The following is a 24,273-nucleotide window of genomic DNA, read 5'->3' on the forward strand; positions in this document are numbered from 1 at the left end:
CTGCTGTGATTTGATAAAAACATTGAATAAATGTTTTTATAAACTATTTTAATAACAGAAAATGACTGTTTGAGTTGTTATCTGTTATCTTACAGCAGCTGAATCATTGATCTGATCCATTAATTATCAGTCTTTTCATTGATTGTTGCTGTAGATCAGCTGCAGCTTCACAGCTTCATCGAGTCATTTGACTTATTGTGATCTATTTGTGATCACGTGGAGGTTTGGTCCGATCCAACACGTCGAGGTGTTTTTTTGTCTTCTGGCTCGTCGTCGATCTCCGTGTTGATCGATACGATCATCTCTCAGCTCAGTCGGAGCCTCTGCGGTCGCTCGGCTCACTTTTATCTGATGGTTTCACTTTAATTTCCTCTTCTATATGAACACACGGAGACTCATATTGCTCCAGACGTCTCACTTCCTGTCCTGCGTCGCTCACAGCTCTGTAAAACCACACGTTTGTATTTTACATCAAAATCTGGTCAAATAAACGTCTTCAAGATGTTTCATGTTGTTTTCCATTAAAATGCAGGAAACGTCTGAAACATTACAGATTGTATCACAGTCATTTTAACAGGCTGTCGCTGCACGTTGACAAAAATATTCAAATTACAAAAATAGAAAAACGTGAATTAACATGAAACACTTCTCTCTCTTCGTTCTTCGTTCTGAGGAAGTAACTCAGCGTCTGAAGCTGCAGGACGATCTGGAGTCTGAAGCTGCAGTCGCTGCATCCAAATCATCCAAACCATCATAATTATAACAACAATCTGTGACAGAATTACAAAAGTAAAATAAGAATAATAATTATATCAGTTACAATCATCCTAAACAGAAACAGGTTGTTTTCTGTCCCAACAGTCTGAAAATGATGTAAACTTGAAACTAATATTTTAAATAACATTTATAGAAAACGCTGCAGACGAACAGACACGACGTCAGTTTTCACTTTACAGCTTCAAATTCAAATCTAAGTTGATGGACGTCAGCTTTGTGGACGGACGACCTCGTGAGTCCACGTGAGCAGCTGGTTCTGACCCATAATGATGTTTGTTGTCAGGCGGTGACCTCTGGTGGTCGTAGAGATGATTACAGCTCTACAGGAGGAAGTCAGGAGAAGCGAGGAGTGATGAAGTCGGGTTCATCCAGCAGACATGTTGTTCACGTTCAGTGTGAAACCAGAAGAGACGGTTTTAACCTGCTGACGTTCTTCAGTTAAGTCTCGTACTTTAGTAACTGAAAGTAACTGAGTTGTTTCAGCCCACCAAGTCTTCCTTTCTGAGCCTGAGTGACGGAGGTCTGAGGACGTGTCGGAGGGTTGTTTGACTTCTCTGAGCCGCCGTAGTTTGTTTTGTTTTCTTGCTGCTCGTCGCCTCCATTTTGTGAGACATTTTCATCAGATGACGGATGAAAAGAACACAAACAAGTGAAAACAGACCTGTTGTACCTTTAGCCTCCCGTTAGCTACCAAGCTAACTGGACTACAAACCGACACCGAGTTCATCGTCCTGTTAGCTTCAGACCTCGGCTCAGCTTTGGGTTCAGCTGGGTCAGCTGGCGGGTCGCACTGTGTACATTCTCTCCTCCGAGGTGCCGGAGTCTACGTTAATAGTGATGTTAAATATATTTTATATTTATATATTTATGAGTTGTCATCAGGTTTCATGTCTGTGAGGATGAAACAGCTCCTGTTCTCAGTCCTTTGAGGATGATGTATGATGACACTGATATTTCCTGAGATGTTCTGGTACCGTGAACGTCTCTTGTAACTCTTCTCAGGTGGGTTTCAGGACCACACAGAACTCTGCTGAAGACTTCGGACTTCAAACAAACAGGAAGCTGTTTGTGACGTAATCATGTGACTGTAGTGAAGCTCTGAGAGCAACAGTGAGAAGATCTGCTGCTCATGGTCTTCACACTGATACCATCTGATCAGCACCGCGTGAGCTCATTACTGCTGCTGGAGGTCCAACTCAGAAACTATGAACGTTAATCTCCACACCGCCCTGACCTCCAGGACTCAGGTGTTCACAGTCTGTGTGACATCAGTCCTCCTCTAATGGACCATTAACGAACAGAACCTGAACAGAAAGTCCACTGAGCTCGAGCAGAACCGTCTCACCATTTCTAAATATTTTAATTCCAAAGTCAAAATCCACCAAAATGATTTTTTAACTTCATTAATTCAAATCCGAAGCAGGAAGTGTTTCTGTTTGAACACAACCCTTCAAGAACGACACTGCTAGCTTAGCGTTAGCCTGCAGCTAGCCTAGCATTAGCCTGCAGCGTCACTTTCAGACTTCCTCCTTTGCTGCAGTAATAATGACTCCAGCCAGCAGAGGCCACTGCCTGACAACAAATGTAAACATGAATAAGCTGCTTTCACAGAATCTTCCCGGTTGTCTGATGAGGACGAGCTGCCGTCCTGATGAGAAATAACTGCTGATGAAAGTTCATGTAACAAGAAATCAGCTCTGAGATGAGAAATGTTGATGAACGTTTGGAAACATGTTAGTGTTTCATTCAGAGCCAGAGAGCTTCACGGCTAACGTTGCTAACGGGGAGAGAAGCAGCTGCCAGCGCTGGTGTCCTGCCATGTTGGAGAGCTTCACTCCTTTCTGCGTCTGCCAGCAGGATAATGAGCCCAAACAGGTCGTTAAGGAGAAAATGCATCGATGACTGGACACTTTATGTAGCGAGGGACGAGGGAGGAAAGGAAAACCATCAAATCCAGCGTGTGAAAGCAGATCGGGATGATCCGCTCTGAGCTTCTTCCTGCTTCTGACAGCAGAGATCAGAAGCTGCCAGAAACCTGAAGCTGAGAGATAAAAGGCTTCACTCCCAGTCAGAGAGCGAAGCTGCAGCCAGACGGGCCTGAGACAAGAGCTGATCCCAGGTCTGCTTCAGTTCACACAGCCAGACAGGCCTGAGACAAGAGCTGATCCCAGGTCTGCTTCAGTTCACACACTGTCTGGATTTATGGGAGAATTTCATATGAAAACAAGCAGACGGTTAAAGTCTCATGCAGAAAGAATAGATTATTATTGTTGTTGTTGTTGTTGTTGTTGTTGTTGTTGTTGTCAGAGTCACTCCAGCACTCACCTCGGCCTCCAGTTCATGTCAGGGACTCTGTTTGATCGTCCTCCAGCTGATCTCTCTCAGGCGTCTGAAGCTCTGAGCTGATCTCAGCGTGTTACTGGTTCTGTTTCTTCACTGGACCGGGTCGTTAATGATTCTGACAGATCATCTCCACAGATGAACTCTGTGACGTTTGAAGTGTAAATTAAATGTGTAGCAGTAAAAAGCTAATGCTAGGCTACAAACAGACGACATCACGGTCACATGACTCAAACGTCTCCACCGCTGAGCGTCTCACTGCACAGTTACTGTCCAGGTTTCTATAAACTGATCGATGTACGAGATGTGAAGTCAGAGTGAGGATAGTTCAGTATTTTGTGGCAGACATGAATCCACAGTCTCTTGTTGTGTTCATGTATTTAAAAAATACTGAAAACATCTGTAAAATAAACAGGAACATAAAATTACAGATTGGTCGTCTTGCTTGAACCGCTGGCTGCACTGCCCCCTGTGGTCTCAGGCGGTACCGCTCCGTTTGGTCTACAACCAGAAGCTTTTATAAAACTGCGTCCAGACGTTTAATGTGAGCGCAACATCTGCAGACGAAACACGTTTGTGTTTCAGTCACATCCTGGTCGTTAGTCATCGGTAATGGTGATCAGTCTGACCTCACTGATCGCAGCCTCCTTAATGCTGCGGTGGATCAGTGAGGAGTGTTATTGATCAGCTCCTGGCTTCCTGAGGACGACGTGTTTCAGGCCAGCAGAGAGGGGGAGCGGCCATTGTAGTCGTCTCTGTGGGCTGTTGGCAGGCGGCCGGACTCCTGGTGAACACTTTTGTTTGGTGTTTGAAAGGACGGAGCTGCTGTCCACATGCTGCTCGTCCTCTCGCTTCACTGTGGCGGAGGCACCTCGTCTCTGCAGCGTCTTTCCTTTAATGGCCTCCTGTTTTCAGCCGTTAAAGCAGTTTGTGCTGCTGCTTTGTGACGAGGAGGAAGAGTTTTATCTGCAGCGTCATCCGTCCGTCTGCTTTCCTTCAGACGTCCTGAAACTGAAACTGAAGCAGCTCACAGCTTCATGAGCAGCGTCACTGATCCTGAGACGAGGAATGAAAACTTCAGCTTCAACACGTCGGCTTTAACAGATTTTAGGTTTCGTGGCTACACAGCTAGCAGTTTCAGCTGCATCCAGTTTTTGTGCTAAGCTAGGCTAACACACCACACACACTGGTTAGCGTCAAACAAAAGTACTTCCTATATTTAATGTTTTGTGTTTTTGAGGTCCTGAAGAAACGACGTGTTTCAGCTGAGGCTGTTTGTAGGAAATCTGGAATGAGAAATAGTCGGAAGTCAAACTTCACGTATGCTAACAGCCTAGCTACAAACAGCTTGCTGTTGTGTATACACTGGCTAGCAGTTTCCCTCTGTTTCCAGTCTTTGTGCTAAGCTAAGCTAAACACACTTTCTGGACTCTTCAGCTCTGTTGTGTAACTGTCTCAACTATTGTGCTCGTCTCACACTGAATCATCTGTGTGTGTGTGTGTGTGTGTGTGTGTGTGTGTGTGTGCATGTGGTTGTGTGTGTGTGTGTGTGTGTGTGTGTGTGTGTGTGTGTGCGTGTGTGTGTGTGTGTGTGTGTGTGCGTGTGTGGTATCCAGGCAGCAGTTAGCAGCAGAGAGAATAAACTCAGTGTTTCTGCTCCGTGTCTAATTCACTGTGATTAAACTGGCTCTGCTCTCATGCGAGGCCCGGCTCGGCTCTAATCGGACCTCGGTGGGACCTTTTCCTCCGTCTGTTAACTCGCCAGACCTCATTGATTATATCTCAGATTATTAGTGCACTTTCACATACGGGATTAACCCTGACAGTGATAATCCAAACAGCACTTTAAACTGCCTCTGGATCAGCAGTGAGTCTGTCGTGTTGTTCTGCCGACACATCACCGTGTTCAGAGGCTCAGTGCAGGACTCAGACCAGATGTGGCCCGCTTCAACCCAGAGACAGCTTTAAAGACGTGCTCATGGACGGTTCTGACCGAGAGACCCAGTTTATACAGGGGACAGATTATACAGGGGACAGATTATACAGGGGACAGATTATACAGGGGACAGTTTATACAGGAGACAGTTTATACAGGGGACAGTTTATACAGGAGACAGTTTATACAGGGGACAGTTTATACAGGAGACAGTTTATACAGGGGACAGTTTATACAGGGGACAGTTTATACAGGAGACAGTTTATACAGGGGACAGTTTATACAGGAGACAGTTGACTGTAGAGATTAGTGACCACGAGTCAGCAGTGATTTATGTCACGTTATGTTACAAGAAGGTTAACGTACCTGACATACTTACATTGGTTGGTTGTTTGTTTGTTTGTTTGTTTGTTTGGTTGGTTGGTTGGTTGGTTGGTTGGTTGGTTGGTTGGTTGGTTGGTTGGTTGTTTGGTTGGTTGGTTGGTTGGTTGGTTGGTTGTTTGGTTGGTTGGTTGGTTGGTTGGTTGTTTGGTTGGTTGGTTGGTTGGTTGGACAAGTCAAACTTTCCTTGTTTCGTGTTTCATATCGAAGCAGAGAACCATCAGTGACAACCGTCTTGAGCAAACATCTGTTGAGCTTCACCAGACTTCACTGATAAAAGTGTCAGTCAGCTGTTATCCAGGAGAAGAACAGCTGATTGATTCTCTGCTGTAGAAACATTTTGACCCGGACGGACTCAGGTTCTGGTTTATCCAGACAGAGGGAAGTCGGAGTGCGACTGGGTTTCAGTTTCAGCTGTTAGAAGCAGTTCATCTCGTCTTTTATTCACAAATTGTTTTTTGGTGATGAGTTTAGTTTAGTGTAGAGAACGCTGTCAATCATCTGTCGCACCAAACCTCATTGAGAAAACGTGAAGTTTAGCTGCTGTCACTGAGCCTGAAAGCCGGACAGAGCAGTGAAATGCCTTCAGTGTGGAGCTGCTCGCTCTCATTCATAGTCTAATGGACTCCGGCGTCCCCGTCCTCTCCTGTCAAAGGTCCCCCCCTCCACACACACACACACACCCACACACACACACACACACACACACACACACCCACACACACACACACACACACACACACACACACACACACACCCACACACACACACACACACACCCACACACACACACACAAATACACACACAACAACACAAAAACCTCGAGGTTTGCATGATAATGTTGGCAGCTGCCTGAGGGCGCCGCCTCCTGACCCCCCGATCTGCACTCATTCACAGGGTCACACACTCCATTCATTCACCAGTGTGTGTGTGTGTGTGTGTGTGTGTGTGTGTGTGTGTGTCCTTGAGGATAATGTTGGTTTTCACTGGGCTGCTCGAGTCAGAACAAAGATGCTGAAGCTCCATTTAAGAACAGACTGATTCATTTACTGCAGCGTGGTGGAGTTTCCCTCCAGCTGATCCAGAAACACGTTGAGTTTTGATTTGTGGAAAATCTCTTAACATCAATCCATCAATCAATCAACCAATCAATCAATCAATCAATCCATCACTAAATCGCAGCAACTTCAGACAACGAAGAACATTTGTAATCTACATTTTTATTGCAGATAAATATTTTACACACAAACTTCATAAAATCGCTCTTCTGCTTTTAAAGTATGTAATTAACTAGTTTCTCAAAATCTCATTCAGTAAAGGTTCAAAGCTCCCTTGTCAGCAGCGTTAGCAGTGTTAGCAGCGTTAGCATAGTTAGCACCTACACCTCCCTCACCAGTGCTGTTTGTCCACCAGAACCTTTGCTCTGCTGCTCTGAGTAGAACCGAGCTGCACTGATTTGCTGATTTGTAACAATTTCATGTAAGATTGAAGTTGATTTCTGGAGAATTACTGTTTTTACGATGTTATTTTACAGGATCTTTGCGCTGCGGCTCTCTGGATTATGTCTTACTGAAACATTTGTGTTGTGGAGGAGCAGGTGGAGGTGAGAAGTTCACGTGGTCCTGCTGTAAATCTGACAACACATTTTAACAAATCGTGATCATGTGATCTGCTTTTTTATTTATTTTTACGTCAGAATGAAAATTTCACATTAGAAATTTAAACCTTCACACGTGAATGAACCTCATTAACATGTGAAGTCGTGTTCAGTTACTGCTGCTGAAAACACTACGTTTCCTGTGAAGCTGCTTCACAATAAAAGCTCTTAAATGACTCAGGGCTTTTATTGTGAAGAGGTTAGAGGAAATGAAACGCGTTTGTAGCTGAGTTAGCGGCGCTGCTTTGTTAGCGGTGATTCTCAGATAGTCCTGCTCGAGAGCGTCACTGGTTTCAGACTCACCTTCAGCAGGTAGACCAGGTGGTGCAAATGTAAATCAGTGCCACGTCGGGTCAAACCGAGTAGAGCCGGGCCGACAGGAGTGTTGGAGTAACGGCACAGCTGCACGGCTATCTGAGCTAATTAGCTAACGGTAGCTACTGTTGGCAGCATGTAGCGGCAGTGTCAGCACACAGTCTGGTCTGAGTGGGTTTCAGTGGAGAAGAGATATTACAAATGTTGAAACACAGACGTGAACTGTGGTCTCTGGTGTGGAGGGCTTGTTACCTGTATATTGGGCCAGTGGTTCTGGAGGGTCAGTTACCTTCAGCTTCTACAAACAAAACATCCGACCGCGTATTAAATATGATGCGTGTTATAAATGTTAGGTCCCACAGCCTCGACACCACAACAGAACCACCACCACAACAGAACCAACACCACAACAGAGCCAACACCACAACAGAGCCAACACCAGAACCAACACCACAACAGAACCACCACCACAACAGAACCACCACCACAACAGAACCAACACCACAACAGAGCCAACACCAGAACCAACACCACAACAGAACCACCACCACAACAGAGCCAACACCAGAACCAACACCACAACAGAACCACCACCACAACAGAACCACCACCACAACAGAGCCAACACCACAACAGAGCCAACACCAGAACCAACACCACACCAGAACCCCCAGCAGCCTCTGCAGGAGGATCTTTAGTCTCAGTGACGTTGCTGCTGTGAAGTGAAGCGTTTACTGACTGTAGGTTATTTTAACGTTCTCATATCTCTCTGATGTAAATGTAAATATATTCCTGTGTGTGCGCGTGCGTGCGTGCGTGCGTGTGTATGTGTATGTGTATGTGTGTGTGTGTGTGTGTGTGCGTGCGTGTGTGTGAATAAACAGGCTAGCATTAGCATACAGTCCCTGCTGGCCCGCAGGCTGGAGGTAATCCTGGCCTCAGACAGACATAATGAGCGTCTCCTCCTACCCCGAATGTGTCTCTCCTTTCATCTCTGTTGCCATGGTGACGGCAGAGCAGCCATGATCCGAGACTCCTCGCCTCTCTGACGGAGTCTGACGACCACCGGCGGGCTGCGGCGTCGTTAGCGAGCGTGTCTGTGTCTCTGATGTCAGTCCGTCACCGTCGACCTGAAACATCATCATCATCATGGAAACACAGCAGATCTCTGAGCGGTGGATGAACAGGGTCAACCCTCTGATCAATCAGTACAGTTTAAATCAAATGTTATACAAATGGTCCGACATTAAATATGATTTAATACACAAGACTTCACTTAAATAACATCACGATCACAGTCCTCTGCAGTCTGAACCAGGGTATCTGATCATAAGACCAGATTTAAACATCATTTTATTGTTATTTAATTTACAAGAAGGAACAAATCAGTCAGAATCAGTCAGAGACAGAGTTTCACACAGTTTATAAAGTGTCTCCAACTCAACAACTCACTAAACTGACACATTTGTTAAGGGAGTCTGGGGACAAAGAAGTCGCCTATACTGGTTACTGGTTAGTGTGTTTGTAAAATGTGACATGTTTAGATCAATAAAATGTTTCTTCTTTCATAAATTGAGTGTAAATGGTGAAATCAGTGTAAACAGTGTGTTCAAACAGCTGCTAAATGTTGGCAGGTGAGACTTTAGCACTGTAGACACAGAAGCAGACAGGCTGGTACAGCCATGCTGCCACAAACTGACACTTTTTACAAGGAAACAAACAACTTACTGTTTTCATTTAATGCTGAATTTACAAGAAGGAGACAATGATTCAAAGTCTGTCAGAGACAGAGTTTCACTACGTTAGAGAGTTTGTTTTAACTCAACAACTCTTAAAATCAGCACATTTGTGAAGGGAGTCTGGTGTTGAGGCTCAGTGGTTGGGACAGTTTCTTTCTGGATTTGTGTTCTGAGTGTTTCTCGTGTTTCAGCGTCTCTGATGACAAAAGGCTGCTATTGTCAGTTTTTGTATATTTAAACTGGTGGTGGTGAAGTTGTTGTGGAAACTCCCAGCATGCCTCAGTGCAGCTCGTGTTTACTGTGGTTTCACTATCTGACACTCAGATTATAAAAGTGGGTCAGAATCTCTGCAGACGGATTATCTCCTCGTCTGCAGTCCATCTGAGAACAACACACACTCACATTCAGCTGTTACCTCCAGACATGTTAGCCTAGCTTAGCACAAAGACTGGAAGTAGAGGGAAACTGCTAGCTTAGTCTGAGGCGCTTTTAATGGGTTTAATGGAGAATTGAAGTTTTTTTTTTGACAATCACAATTCTCAAAATCTGTGCTCTGATTTTTGCTTCCAACTTTTTTGTCGGTCTGTCATCGTGAGAAGATCACAACCACATCAGGTGGATGTCTTCTGTCCCGACACGCTTCTGCACAAAGATATGTTATAATGACTGATAGTGAACCGTCTTCAGAAACAAATAAATATATGATAGTAAATATTTGATCATTCAGAGACATGAGACATCAGAACTGAACCTCCTAAATATTTGACCGTTGAAGTTTGTTTCTTCAGTACTTTTCGTCTCACTTCCTGCAGATTCAGTCATGATTTCCTCATCAGGACATGAATCACGTGATGTTACGCTGATGCTGAGCTCCGACCCGTCGGACCATCAGAGCTCCGACCTGTCGGACCATCAGAGCTCCGACCTGTCGGACCATCAGAGCTCACGTCTTCACCTCCGTCCTGTCGAACAGATGAAGCTCAGCGAGGAGTCGACTCTCCTGCTGACAGCTTTAATGAAAGAACAGCTGATAGCATCAGAAAACAGCTGAGCAACAGGAAATCAGCTCCTCTGCTGCTCCGATCAGCTGATGAGAGAGTTCAGTGTTATTGATCGAGCTGTTCAGTTAATATGAAATCAATCAGACTGACATCATCGGCGCCTCCAGCAGATACACCGAGCCGCTGATCACTTCAGATCCAGCTGACAGAGACGTGAACAGCAGCAGCTGAAGCCTTATTGATCACTGCGAACATCTTGTGCATCATATGCAGGCCGATCGATGTATTGATCGATCTCTTCATCTGATGATTGTTTGTTTTTAGTCAGATGAGTTTATTTGTTTGTAAACAGACACAACGAAACATCAGAAGACGTCAACTTCTTCAACAAACAAACAATCGATGGATGAATTGATCCTCTGGTTTCTCGTTCATCTCTAAACTCTGACTGATCGTTTCTTGAGTTGTTTACATTAACAGAATATTCTCTGAGTCCTGAGGTCCAGCTTGACCTGCTGCCCGACGTCTCTGATGGAGGTGAAGACGTGAAGAAGAGATGAAACTTCCCGTAACTCTTTCTTCTTCTGCTGTTTCAGAGCGTCTCGGCGTTCCAGGCGTCGGTGAACGATGACGGTGTGATCGTGGCGACGCTGGAGCGCTCGGACCTGCAGGAGAACGTCACGGCGTACGCGGCTCAGTTCTCTGGAGAACCTCGAGCGGTCCTGGTCCAGTTTGTGAACAGCAGCGAGCCTCTGCTGTTCAACGCGTCCTTCCACGGTCTCTGCTACTCTGTGGGCCTGCTGCTGAAACGGGGACCGAGCTGGTCCAGACCCGTCCAGACTGTATCCGTGCTCACAAGTAAGAACCTGGAAACATCTTCAACACGATGAGGCCCGTGAAGTCAGAACAACAGTTTAATCCACTTATATTAAAATCAAACTTTAACTGCACGATCAAGATCCCTGGTCAGGTTCAGAGGATGTGTGGCTGATGATCTGGATGTGTGACGTCTGTCTCTCCGTGTCCTCAGAGCCTCTCCCCGTCCACACCGCTCACATATCGGACTACAAGGAGTCTCCAGAGACCGGCGTGGTGTTTGAGATCGAGCCTCCGGCAGGAAACGTCTTCAGCAGAGTGAACATCAGCTACACTGAAGGACAGGAGCGCCGCTCCATGCTCTACAAAGGTACTCGTGTTCTACAGACGTACTCGTGTTCTAAAGGTTCTGTCTGCAGGGTTCTGGTAGAACGTCTGTCAGCTCATCATGTTTCATGTGAACACGTCTGTGTGCAGATTTCTACAGGGGGAAGACGGTGTTCAAACACTGGTTACCAGGTGTGTGTTACCGTAACATCACCTTCCAGCTGATCTCTGAGGCCACCGTGTACCAGACGCCACTGGTCACACACAGTGACATCACACACACACCTCTGCACCACAGGACAGGTGAGGAGCAACACAGTGACATCACACACACACCTCTGCACCACAGGACAGGTGAGGAGCAACACAGTGACATCATGATTAAGTATCTGGGGAAACTAAAGTGTCTCCATGCAGCTGGTCTGCTGAGGATCCCACACTGATGTGAACAGACGTCATGTTCAGTCTGTTCAGACAATAATAACAGTTAAAACACATTTGAAACATGTTTTGTTCCGTTTGTTTCCGGGTGTGAATGTGATCATGTAGATTTTAATAGTTCAGATCATAAGTCAGAATGATTTATAAGAATTTGGACCCGCAGCCTGTAGTTCTGCCTCTTGGCGGGGTCCATATCTGAACTAAGGTGGTCAGAACCCCGTTCATCTTCACTTTAGCTGCTAAGCTAAATGCATTAGCATCCAGGTGCTCAGCAGGATGATGAACTGTGTTTTACTGTGAAGCTCCAGAGATGTTTTGGACCACTTGACTTCATCAGCACGTTGTTGGACCATATGGACCCTGCTCCTGTCGGCACACGATGATAGCAGCTCATACGCTTCCTGCCTGTTTGTATTGATAAACTGGGAACCAGCTGATCCACTGGTTAAATGTTCACCTGTCCCTCTCCGTCCTGTCTCCGTCACAGTGCCCTACCCCCCCCTCAACATCTCCCGTAAGATCATCCACCTGAGCCAGCGGGCGGCGCCAGGTGAGGCCTCCAGCCTCGTGTCTCCTGAGAGCCGGCGGGCCTCCCGTCGAGCCCGGGACGTGCCGCTGATGGAGGAGCAGCCGCAGGAGGAGGAGGAGGAGGAGAACACAGCGGAGGAGGCGGCGGGAGCCTCCACCCAGGTCCCCTTCGGCCCAACACACAACCTGACGGGCGGCACCGACGTGAACTTCAACCAGACGACTTCGAGCTACTGGCTGGACCCGACCGACCCGTCTCCCGCCGACAGGGAGGACGAGTTCGTCAACGCCGTGGTGGCGGAGTACGAGGACTCCAACGAGCCGGGTTCAGCCATGGGCCTCCCGCCCGAAGCCTCCGTGCTGCCCACCAAGCTGCCGCCCGTCCTGCTGGAGCTGCGCTGGCTGCCGCCCCGAGCCCCGACCAGCACCGACGGCTTCAACATCTACATCTACAGAGACGGTACAGAGGGTGGAGCAGGTCTGCTGTCTGTCTGTGGACCAGCTTCACATTATCATTATAACAATGATGTTTAAAAATAGCAAGAAACTTAAAATATATACACACATCATTTACATCAGTTTTAGTGTTTTAGTCAGGCAAAGTAGTTGGACACCCACCTGGGTCCTGTCGACACCTCAGAACAAGAAGTCTGAAGTCTGTAAAATTACTAGTTGGAACCAAATTGTTATGGAAATGTGAGCTAATGTTGCTAGCTAACAATGTTAGCCAGCAGAGAGCTGAAGCCCCGCCCCTTCCGGTCACCATCTTGAGACCGTATTGATCAGTTTGTCTGCAGTGAAGAGAGACATGATGTATTGATCCTGTTTGAGTCTCACAGATGATGTTTGTCAGTCTGTCCTCAGACTGTGACGTCATCATAGAGACACACAGCCGACACTGTAGAGCTGCTCCTGTAGATCAGCAGCTCACAGAACTGAACCAGAACCAGAACTGCAGTTGTCAATATGAGCAGAGTTATTGTGATGTTCATCTTGTTTTCTGAGCCCAGTTGGCTCCATGCTGGTGTTGGTTCTGGTGCTGATGAGACGATGTAGTTCACTGAGCGCTTCAACACAAAACTACATGAGGTTTGACTTTAACACAACAAACTGACAAACATCATGAGATCAACTGTACACAGTTTTACAGCACCAGGTTCTGTGAGGTCCACTGGAGGGACGTGACGTATCTGATCATCTCCGTCCACTCCGGCTACTCACCTGCGGTCGTCTGTTTTTCAGGTAACTCTACAGAAACAGCCACTGTGGACGAAAACACTCACGAGTTCTTCACCGAGTTAATGGAGCCGGGAACGTACCGAGTCCAGGTCACCACGCTCAGCTCGTCTGGAGACTGTGAGGCCCGAGAGAGCTCGGCCGACACCGGCTTCACCTTCTACCTCAGTACGTACAAGAGACTGCTCATCGAGCTTCACCGAGACATTACACACATCAAACTGTCTGTGCAAGGTTAAAGCCTCCTGAACCACCTCAAGTAAAACCAGAAACATATAAACAAATAAACATATAAACAAATAAACAAATAAACAAATATCACTGAAAACAATCACTGAGGCAACGTTCAGGCGCCTGGTAGAGGAAGTTTATTCCCCCGGCTGAGAGCGACGGGAGCAGAGCCTCATGAAAGTCTTTATTCCTTGTTCACACTGACGCTGAGCTGAGAAACAGCCACACACAGTCTTACTAAACCTCCTGACTGGTTCCAGGTCCGGGAGGCGAGCTGCTGGAGGAGCTCCGGGAGCGTCCGCAGGCCGTCAGCATCAGGCTGCTGGACTCCAGCACCGCCGCCATCTCCTGGGCTCTGTCCTCCGAGAACCACAACGGCAGCCTGGTGTCGGTGGTGTCTACCACCTGCCTCCGACCGAGCCTGAGCCAGAGGATGGAGAACACGTACTGCAGCGAGGTGACCAACACTTACTACACAACCGCCACACAATGAATGGTGACATGAAGTTTACCTGGTCAGTCTGAAGGGGCGGGTCAATGGATGAATTATCAGGTGATTTCAGGGATTCTGATTTGATGATCTGCAGCATTGAATGAGTGTTTATAACCCTTCGAACTAAAAGTGGAGATAGAATGAAGCAAGGAGTTCAGACGTCTCGATGGAGGAGGCGTGTTGTGTGTTTGCTGTGCACAGAAAAGATTATTTAAAAAAGAAACGAGACGTTTCCAGGAAGCAGGAGCCGCGTCACGCCTCAGGTGTGAACGGACTCGTCTTATGTTCCAGTTGGAGGTGTGAAAACACGAGCGTGGTGAGAAACAGACTGAAGTGACCCGACGAGCGTTTCTCACTCGTCATTCACAGACAGGTTTCAGTTCTGCTGGTTCTGACCCGAGGAGATTAAAGTCCAGATACACTTCAGCAGTTAAACTTCTTCACTCTGTTCTCTGACGTCACTCTGAAGTCAGGAAACATTTTTTATGCTTGTCTGTAAAATTAAAACTTTATTTTAAACCACAGCTGTGACTCTGTCACAGTCTGTGTTTCTGTCTGTGAATGTTCTGTGAAGGTGAAACGGACTCAGCGTTCTGACTCTTCTTCATTTTTAATTCTAGATTTTATTTTCTAAAAATTACGACTTCATACATGAAATAACTCAACTTTGCTCTTGTGCACATGACCCCGACACTCGCTCCAGCATGGGGAACCTTCAGGGGTGTGGTGCCTTGCTCAGCGGCCCGCCGGCAGCAGCTGGTTTAATAAAGTTTTTTAATGTTTCTGTAGGAAAACTCGACGAGTGACATCATCACTAACCTGACCCCCGGGGCTCAGTACAGAGTGGTGGTCTATCACACTAACGGACCTCTGATGAGTCCTCCGTCAGAACCCGTCATCATCGACATCGGTGAGCAACACATCTGTGACATCATCAGTGACATCATCAGCTGCAAACCATCAGCTGTGTGATGGCAGTGAAAGGCCTCCAGGTTCCTCTGTAATGCTGAAGTGTGTGTCTGTGTGTGTGTGTCTGTGTGTGTGTGTGTGTGTGTGTCTGTGTGTCTCAGAGCCCACAGGTGTGCGTGAGCTGGCTGTTTACCCTCTCAGTCCGACAGCAGTGATCCTCAGCTGGCAGCGTCCGTATCACGTGGCCTTCAGGAAGTACGTCCTGCAGACGTTCTTCTTCAACCCCGTCACTCTGGCCTCTGAGTGGACCACCTACTACGAGATCGCCGCCACCGCCTCCGTCATCGCCTCAGTGGTAACACACACACACACACACACACACACACACACACACACACACACACTCACTCTTGATGCTGTGAGGAGAAGATGAGTGGATGTTTGGGTGAACTGCTCCTTTAACAGACGTCTGTGTGGTTCCTCTCAGAGAGTGACGGACCTGCTGCCGGCCTGGTATTATAACTTCCGTGTTTCCATGGTGACGTGGGGCGACCCGCCACTCAGCTGCTGCGACAGCTCCACCGTCAGCTTTGTCACAGGTAACACTCACACACCTGACTGAACACCTGACCGTACATCTGACCGTACACCTGACCGTACTCCTGACTGTACTCCTGACCGTACACCTGACCGTACACCTGACTGTACTCCTGACTGTACTCCGGACTGTACTCCTGACCGTACATCTGACCGTACACCTGACCGTACTCCTGACTGTACTCCTGACCGTACATCTGACCGTACACCTGACTGTACTCCTGACCGTACTCCTGACCATACACCTGACCGTACTCCTGACCGTACTCCTGACTGTACTCCTGACCGTACACCTGACCGTACACCTGACTGTACTCCTGACCGTACTCCTGACCGTACACCTGACCGTACTCCTGACTGTACTCCTGACTGTACACCTGACCGTACTCCTGACTGTACACCTGACTGTACACCTGACTGTACACCTGACCGTACACCTGACCGTACACCTGACTGTACTCCTGACCGTACACCTGACCGTACTCCTGACTGTACACCTGACCGTACTCCTGACCGTACACCTGACTGTACTCCTGACCGTACTCCTGACTGTACACCTGACCGTACACCTGACCGTACACCTGACCGTACACCTGACTGTACTCCTGACCGTACACCTGACCGTACACCTGACCGTACACCTGACTGTACTCCTGACCGTACACCTGACTGTACTCCTGACCGTACACCTGACCGTACACCTGACCGTACTCCTGACCGTACACCTGACTGTACTCCTGACCGTACACCTGACCGTACTCCTGACTGTACACCTGACTGTGAGCTTCCTCCTGTTTACCTTCATGATATAAAAGATATCAAGACGTTATTTAAAGGTGCAGTACGTACAAATTTTACTTGAAACTAAAATTCTCTGCAGAATGAGAAGAAATAACAGTTTTGATTTCTCAAAGATGTTTATGTGCTGCAGGGATATCTATTGAAGTTAGCATGCTAACCAGCTAGCCCCTAGCCTGTTTGTACCTCAAGAGGTGACAGACCAACAGTAAACAACCCCAACACTCCTCCCAGTCCAGGTAGAGTCAGCCAATACATCCACTAGCTAACACTTAGCAGTTAGCAGTCACTCTGGTGACATGCTGCCTCTGTTCTTACATACTGCACCTTTAAGGCCAGCTGCTCCAGCGTTAGCCAGCAGCTAAAGTAATGATGTAGCTCACCGTAGCACCGACCTGCTGAATCACCCTGGTGAGCTTCAGATAAAGTAAAACAAACGCACTGTTTCTTCTAAAAATGAATGAAGATCTGACCATGTTAAATCGTCCTGCTCTCAGCTCCTGAAGCTCCTCACATCTCCTCGGTGGATTACTCCCACGGCGTCCTGTACGTTCGCTGGACGTACGGCGAGCTCTTCATCGACCTGTCCCACTCCAGGATGCTGCACTGGCAGGTGATGGCCGTCGGCAAGAAAGGACCGGAGAGGAGCTACTCCATCGACGTAAGTGTGTCTGACTCGTTCATCAGGAGGCTCGTTCTCAAGTTCACACTCCAACAACACGGCACCAACAGTTTAGGATGGTCCAGATCTCCTCAGCTGCAGTGACGGGTTCAGGTTGTTGGCACCATCACAGAGAGCGTTGCTTCAGAGACCTTTGTGTTGGATGATAAGATCCTCAGAGTGACAGCGTTGTCGTTGTTCTGCTCCTCTTCTGTTAACTCTTCCTTCATTAGAGGACAAACAGACGACAGGTTAGTTTCAGGACGACCTTCAGTCCTGTGAAGGTTCCTGCGGTGCGTCTGCTTCACCTGCAGCAGCAGCAGCTTGTTATTTCAGCGTCGGTCGAGCTGCGATTGATTCTGTCTTCTGGGTCCGCTCGATGGTCCAATTAGCAGCAGAGAAACGACCCGCTGTCTCTGCCGCGTCGTCTCCGACTCGTCTCCAGCAGACTCACACAGTGAACAGTCTGAGGGTGTGACGGGCTGCAGTGCTGCCCCTGTTTAATAATGTACCATTCTCTTCTATACAACAACACTCAGACACAATAATGATCCTAACGACAATGATTAATAATATTGATCTGACCAGTGATGGCTGCGGTCCGAGGCTTCATGTCTGTCCCACTGTTGTCTCAGAAACATCTGGAGGGAATCAGTTTGTCTTTCAGAAGAGACGAAGTTTCAGTCGGACTTTTAATCTGAAGAGTTTCTAAAATAAAGACAAAAGAAAAACCTGCTGTCCTGATTGTGTGGACATGAATATGAGTGTGAGGAATAACTGCAGCATTAGTACGGGACGTGACGGAGACGAGGACACGAGGAGACATCGAGACCAGATTAAAGTAATGAAGACAATAAGAACGTGTGGATTTAAAATACAGGTTGAATTAAATGTAGTTCAGTAACGTCCTCTGTGATTGGTCCTCTCGTCTGTACAGCTGACAGACGCTGACACGTCACAGCTACTTTACTCGTGTTGTCCTGATTAATCAGCTGATCGATCAATAACATCAGTTACACAGAAACAATCAGCAAAGTTAGAGAATACATTTTAAAACAGACGGACGTTTAAAGGGCGACTCCACCAGTTTTACACTTTCAAGTGTGTTTACAGGTGATGAGTACCACTGTGATGTCACTCAGTGGCTCCAGCTGTATTGTGGGTAATGTAGGCTCCAGAATGTGTGGAATAAAAAAGGTGATATCTGTGTGTGTGTGTGTGTGTGTGTGTGTGTGTGTGTGTGTGTGTGTGTGTGTGTGTCAGGTGACTCGTAACGTGATGCGGGCGAGCCTCCCTCTGCCTCCAGGAGACATCTACAACCTGACGGTGACGGCGTGCACGGAGCGCAGCAGGAACACCTCCATGCCGAACATCATCAAACTGGGTCAGCACACACACACACACACACACAAGCACACACACACACACACACTGAGGCTGGACGTGTTGCAGCTGCTGTGATTAAAACATGGCTGACACTGACGGTCGACAACACGAGACAGGAAGTGTCTCCAGCTGATCAGCAGGAGTGAAGATCAATCACCTTTTTAATCCCAAGTTACAAAGTAATCTCTGAGCTCTGCTCCGCCAGTGAACGTCTGATGAGCCTCCAGGTGTTTATTCCTCCTGGAGGTCTGGATCTGCTCCGCCTCTCTCAGGAGAGACCGGGTCACCTGGTGTGGTCACGATGCTGCAGCCTCAGTTTAAAGTGTTTGTACCGTCTGATCAGCTCAGCTGCTCTAAAAGTCCGACTGAGACTTGATGGACGCTCAGTGGACCAGACATCTTCACAAACACATGACACACTGACGCTGGTCCTCTCAGGTGAACCGGACCTGCAGGTGTCTGTCTTCACTCCGCAGCTCTCAGCTGCAGAGGGACTGTTTCCACCCTGAAAGTGAATATGAAACCTCATTTCTTCCACTTCCTCTTCTGAGGGAGAACTATAAAGTATTTTAGTCTCGGTGTTTGCTGCCACTGTCTGCTGCTCCGAGCCGCTCCGAGCCGCTCCACCTGCTCCACCTGCTCCACCTGCAGCTTCACCTCCAGATTAACTCAGATCCAGGCTTCTGGTTTTTGTGTTTTTGCAGAGCCGGCTCCCCCGAGGTCTCTGTACGCCATCAACGCTACGCACTCGTCTGTGACGCTGCTGTGGACCGAGGAGGGAGTGGTGGACTACTACCAGGTCCTCTGTAAACCCAACAAGGCCAGCAAGGAGCTGAAGGTAAGAGAAGCCACCAGGTGAGAGAGAAGAGCTCAGTGAGCGTCTCCTCGCCGTCCTCGCTGTCCGTCCTCAGACCTGATCAGGACGCTCACAGTGTGTCACGGCTTCAAATGGAGAAGAGAAACAAAGAAAAAAGGTTTTCTGTCTTGAGGAGTTTGATTAGTTGTTCACAGTAAAGATGTTCAGAGACAGCGAGCCCGTCCAGGTCCTGGAGCCGTTGACCCGTGGTCCTCAGACCTCATGGTGCTCAGACCTCATGGTGCTCAGACCTCATGGTGCTCAGACCTCGGGTCGGTCAGTACAGTTTTAAATCTTAGAGTCGTGTTTAGAAAGAGGAAGTGTTGAACTGTAAATCCTCCTGTTACACTTTTAATGTGTTTCTGTTGGTCTGCAGACTTCAGCTTCAGATCACCTGCAGGTTTATCTTTAATTCAGACTGAGCACAGACAGATGTTCACCTGTTCTCCAGGTGAACCACTTCACCTGGAGAACAGGTGAAGTGGTTCACCTGTTCTCCAGGTGAACAGGTGAAGTGGTTCACCTGTTCTCCAGGTTCTCCAGCACCTGTGGTTACCGAGGCGACGTGAGCCGTCAGCACCTGTCTGGATATTAAAGCTTCCTGTCGTCTCTTTCAGGCCCGCGAGCCTCAGACGGCCACCTCCCACGTGCTGACGGTGTCCGGTTTGATGCCGTCCTCCACCTACAACTGCACCGTCACCAGCTTCAGCTACAGCACGCCCAGCAGGCCCGCGCACATCACCATCAGCACCGTCGGTAGGTGGCGCTGTCCGACCCGCCGACACGGCAGCCTGCAGTGTAACGAGCCTGAGCTAAACCGGGTCATGGCAGTGGACATGATGACGTCATCAGTTGTGTGTTAGTTGTGTTGGAGTTGTGTTAGTTGTGTTGGTGTTGTGTTGGAGTTGTGTAGAGTTGTGTTAGTTGTGTTAGAGTTGTGTTAGTTGTGTTAGAGTTGTGTTAGTTGTGTAGAGTTGTGTTAGTTGTATTAGTTGTGTTAGAGTTGTGTTAGTTGTGTTAGAGTTGTGTTAGAGTTGTGTTAGTTGTGTTAGAGTTGTGTTAGTTGTGTTAGTTGTGTTAGAGTTGTGTAGAGTTGTGTTAGTTGTGTTAGAGTTGTTAGTTGTGTTAGAGTTGTGTTAGAGTTGTGTTAGTTGTGTTAGAGTTGTGTTGGTGTTGTGTTGGAGTTGTGTAGAGTTGTATTAGTTGTGTTAGAGTTGTGTTAGTTGTGTTAGTTGTGTTAGAGTTGTGTTAGTTGTGTTAGAGTTGTGTTAGTTGTGTTAGAGTTGTGAGTTGTGTTAGAGTTGTGTTAGAGTTGTGTTAGTTGTGCTAGAGTTGTGTTGGTGTTGTGTTGGAGTTGTGTTAGTTGTGTTAGAGTTGTGTTGGTGTTGTTTTGGAGTTGTGTTAGTTGTGTTAGTTGTGTTAGAGTTGTGTTAGTTGTGTTAGTTGTGTTAGAGTTGTGTAGAGTTGTGTTAGTTGTGTTAGAGTTGTTAGTTGTGTTAGAGTTGTGTAGAGTTGTGTTAGTTGTGTTAGAGTTGTGTAGAGTTGTGTTAGAGTTGTGTTGGTGTTGTGTTGGAGTTGTGTTAGTTGTGTTAGAGTTGTGTAGAGTTGTGTTAGAGTTGTGTTAGTTGTGTAGAGTTGTGTTAGTTGTGTTAGAGTTGTGTTAGTTGTGTAGAGTTGTGTTAGTTGTGTTAGAGTTGTGTTAGTTGTGTTAGTTGTGTTAGAGTTGTGTAGAGTTGTGTTAGTTGTGTTAGAGTTGTTAGTTGTGTTAGAGTTGTGTTAGTTGTGTTAGAGTTGTGTTGGTGTTGTGTTGGAGTTGTGTAGAGTTGTGTTAGTTGTGTTAGAGTTGTGTTGGTGTTGTGTTGGAGTTGTGTTAGTTGTGTTAGAGTTGTGTTAGTTGTGTTAGAGTTGTGTAGAGTTGTGTTAGTTGTGTTAGAGTTGTGTAGAGTTGTGTTAGAGTTGTGTTAGTTGTGTTAGAGTTGTGTTGGTGTTGTGTTGGAGTTGTGTTAGAGTTGTGTTAGTTGTGTTAGAGTTGTGTTGGTGTTGTGTTGGAGTTGTGTAGAGTTGTGTTAGTTGTGTTAGAGTTGTGTAGAGTTGTGTTAGTTGTGTTAGAGTTGTGTTGGTGTTGTGTTGGAGTTGTGTAGAGTTGTGTTAGAGTTGTGTTGGTGTTGTGTTGGAGTTGTGTAGAGTTGTGTTAGTTGTGTTAGAGTTGTTAGTTGTGTTAGAGTTGTGTTAGTTGTGTCAGTTGTGTTAGTTGTGTTAGAGTTGTTAGTTGTGTTAGAGTTGTTAGTTGTGTTAGAGTTGTGTTAGAGTTGTGTTAGTTGTGTAGAGTTGTGTTAGTTGTGTCAGTTGTGTAGCGTTGTGTAGAGTTGTGTTAGAGTTGTGTTAGTTGTGTAGAGTTGTGTTAGTTGTGTCAGTTGTGTAGCGTTGTGTAGAGTTGTGTTAGAGTTGTGAGTTGTGTTAGAGTTGTGTTAGTTGTGTAGAGTTGTGTTAGAGTTGTGTTAGTTGTGTAGAGTTGTGTTAGAGTTGTGTTAGTTGTGTAGAGTTGTGTTAGTTGTGTCAGTTGTGTAGCGTTGTGTAGAGTTGTGTTAGAGTTGTGTTAGAGTTGTGTTAGTTGTGTTAGTTGTGTCAGTTGTGTAGCGTTGTGTAGAGTTGTGTTAGAGTTGTGAGTTGTGTAGAGTTGTGTTAGTTGTGTTAGTTGTGTTAGAGTTGTGTTAGTTGTGTAGAGTTGTGTTAGTTGTATTAGTTGTGTTAGAGTTGTGTTAGTTGTGTTAGAGTTGTGTTAGAGTTGTGTTAGTTGTGTTAGAGTTGTGTTAGTTGTGTTAGTTGTGTTAGAGTTGTGTAGAGTTGTGTTAGTTGTGTTAGAGTTGTTAGTTGTGTTAGAGTTGTGTTAGAGTTGTGTTAGTTGTGTTAGAGTTGTGTTGGTGTTGTGTTGGAGTTGTGTAGAGTTGTATTAGTTGTGTTAGAGTTGTGTTAGTTGTGTTAGTTGTGTTAGAGTTGTGTTAGTTGTGTTAGAGTTGTGTTAGTTGTGTTAGAGTTGTGAGTTGTGTTAGAGTTGTGTTAGAGTTGTGTTAGTTGTGTTAGAGTTGTGTTGGTGTTGTGTTGGAGTTGTGTTAGTTGTGTTAGAGTTGTGTTGGTGTTGTTTTGGAGTTGTGTTAGTTGTGTTAGTTGTGTTAGAGTTGTGTTAGTTGTGTTAGTTGTGTTAGAGTTGTGTAGAGTTGTGTTAGTTGTGTTAGAGTTGTTAGTTGTGTTAGAGTTGTGTAGAGTTGTGTTAGTTGTGTTAGAGTTGTGTAGAGTTGTGTTAGAGTTGTGTTGGTGTTGTGTTGGAGTTGTGTTAGTTGTGTTAGAGTTGTGTAGAGTTGTGTTAGAGTTGTGTTAGTTGTGTAGAGTTGTGTTAGTTGTGTTAGAGTTGTGTTAGTTGTGTAGAGTTGTGTTAGTTGTGTTAGAGTTGTGTTAGTTGTGTTAGTTGTGTTAGAGTTGTGTAGAGTTGTGTTAGTTGTGTTAGAGTTGTTAGTTGTGTTAGAGTTGTGTTAGTTGTGTTAGAGTTGTGTTGGTGTTGTGTTGGAGTTGTGTAGAGTTGTGTTAGTTGTGTTAGAGTTGTGTTGGTGTTGTGTTGGAGTTGTGTTAGTTGTGTTAGAGTTGTGTTAGTTGTGTTAGAGTTGTGTAGAGTTGTGTTAGTTGTGTTAGAGTTGTGTAGAGTTGTGTTAGAGTTGTGTTAGTTGTGTTAGAGTTGTGTTGGTGTTGTGTTGGAGTTGTGTTAGAGTTGTGTTAGTTGTGTTAGAGTTGTGTTGGTGTTGTGTTGGAGTTGTGTAGAGTTGTGTTAGTTGTGTTAGAGTTGTGTAGAGTTGTGTTAGTTGTGTTAGAGTTGTGTTGGTGTTGTGTTGGAGTTGTGTAGAGTTGTGTTAGAGTTGTGTTGGTGTTGTGTTGGAGTTGTGTAGAGTTGTGTTAGTTGTGTTAGAGTTGTTAGTTGTGTTAGAGTTGTGTTAGTTGTGTCAGTTGTGTTAGTTGTGTTAGAGTTGTTAGTTGTGTTAGAGTTGTTAGTTGTGTTAGAGTTGTGTTAGAGTTGTGTTAGTTGTGTAGAGTTGTGTTAGTTGTGTCAGTTGTGTAGCGTTGTGTAGAGTTGTGTTAGAGTTGTGTTAGTTGTGTAGAGTTGTGTTAGTTGTGTCAGTTGTGTAGCGTTGTGTAGAGTTGTGTTAGAGTTGTGAGTTGTGTTAGAGTTGTGTTAGTTGTGTAGAGTTGTGTTAGAGTTGTGTTAGTTGTGTAGAGTTGTGTTAGAGTTGTGTTAGTTGTGTAGAGTTGTGTTAGTTGTGTCAGTTGTGTAGCGTTGTGTAGAGTTGTGTTAGAGTTGTGTTAGTTGTGTTAGTTGTGTCAGTTGTGTAGCGTTGTGTAGAGTTGTGTTAGAGTTGTGAGTTGTGTTAGAGTTGTGTTAGTTGTGATAGTTGTGTGTCTGATCATGTTGTTTATTGGACTGATTGATGTGTGATGGTGGGCAGAGCAGCTGTGATGCGTTCAGGGACAGACCGTTGAACAGACCGTCTGCATAGTTTCAGATGTACTGACTTTAGATTGCACCGTAATTGAAAAGTGGATGATAATGAAGTTCTTTGTTTACCTGTTTAAAGTCGTTACACCAATTAAAAATACCTGAATATGAATCGTTAATTTATTCATTCATTCTCCTTAAAGTTCAACACTTCCTGCAGGTGTTTCACAATAAAAGCTTCCTTAGACAGGGAGCAGCTGAAAGGCTTTTAATGTGAAATATCTTTGCAGGAAGTCCTGAAGCTGAACACCTTTAGTGATACTGTGTGTGTGTGTGTGTGTGTGTGTGTGTGTGTGTGTGTGTGTGT

At 46.2% G+C, this 24,273-nt stretch overlaps 1 protein-coding gene across 4 annotated transcripts in view; it reads left to right on the forward strand.

Annotated features, from left to right (window-relative positions):
* ptpro (protein tyrosine phosphatase receptor type O) overlaps positions 1-24,273 on the forward strand; it is a 41,225-nt gene that overhangs the window by 1,528 nt on the left and 15,424 nt on the right. For 3 of the 4 annotated variants that reach the window (XM_084346049.1, XM_084346050.1, XM_084346051.1), the window contains exons 2-14: positions 10,744-11,005; positions 11,178-11,333; positions 11,441-11,593; positions 12,219-12,719; positions 13,502-13,663; positions 13,987-14,183; positions 15,009-15,129; positions 15,290-15,483; positions 15,616-15,727; positions 17,021-17,184; positions 18,448-18,568; positions 19,275-19,408; positions 20,044-20,182. In XM_084346049.1, coding sequence (XP_084202175.1) covers positions 10,744-11,005; positions 11,178-11,333; positions 11,441-11,593; positions 12,219-12,719; positions 13,502-13,663; positions 13,987-14,183; positions 15,009-15,129; positions 15,290-15,483; positions 15,616-15,727; positions 17,021-17,184; positions 18,448-18,568; positions 19,275-19,408; positions 20,044-20,182 — 2,416 coding nt within the window. The other variant, XM_084346052.1, reaches the window with a different exon arrangement.

Source organism: Pagrus pagrus (assembly GCF_965226575.1).
Source record: "Pagrus pagrus genome assembly, chromosome: 23".
Lineage (NCBI taxonomy): Eukaryota > Metazoa > Chordata > Actinopteri > Spariformes > Sparidae > Pagrus > Pagrus pagrus.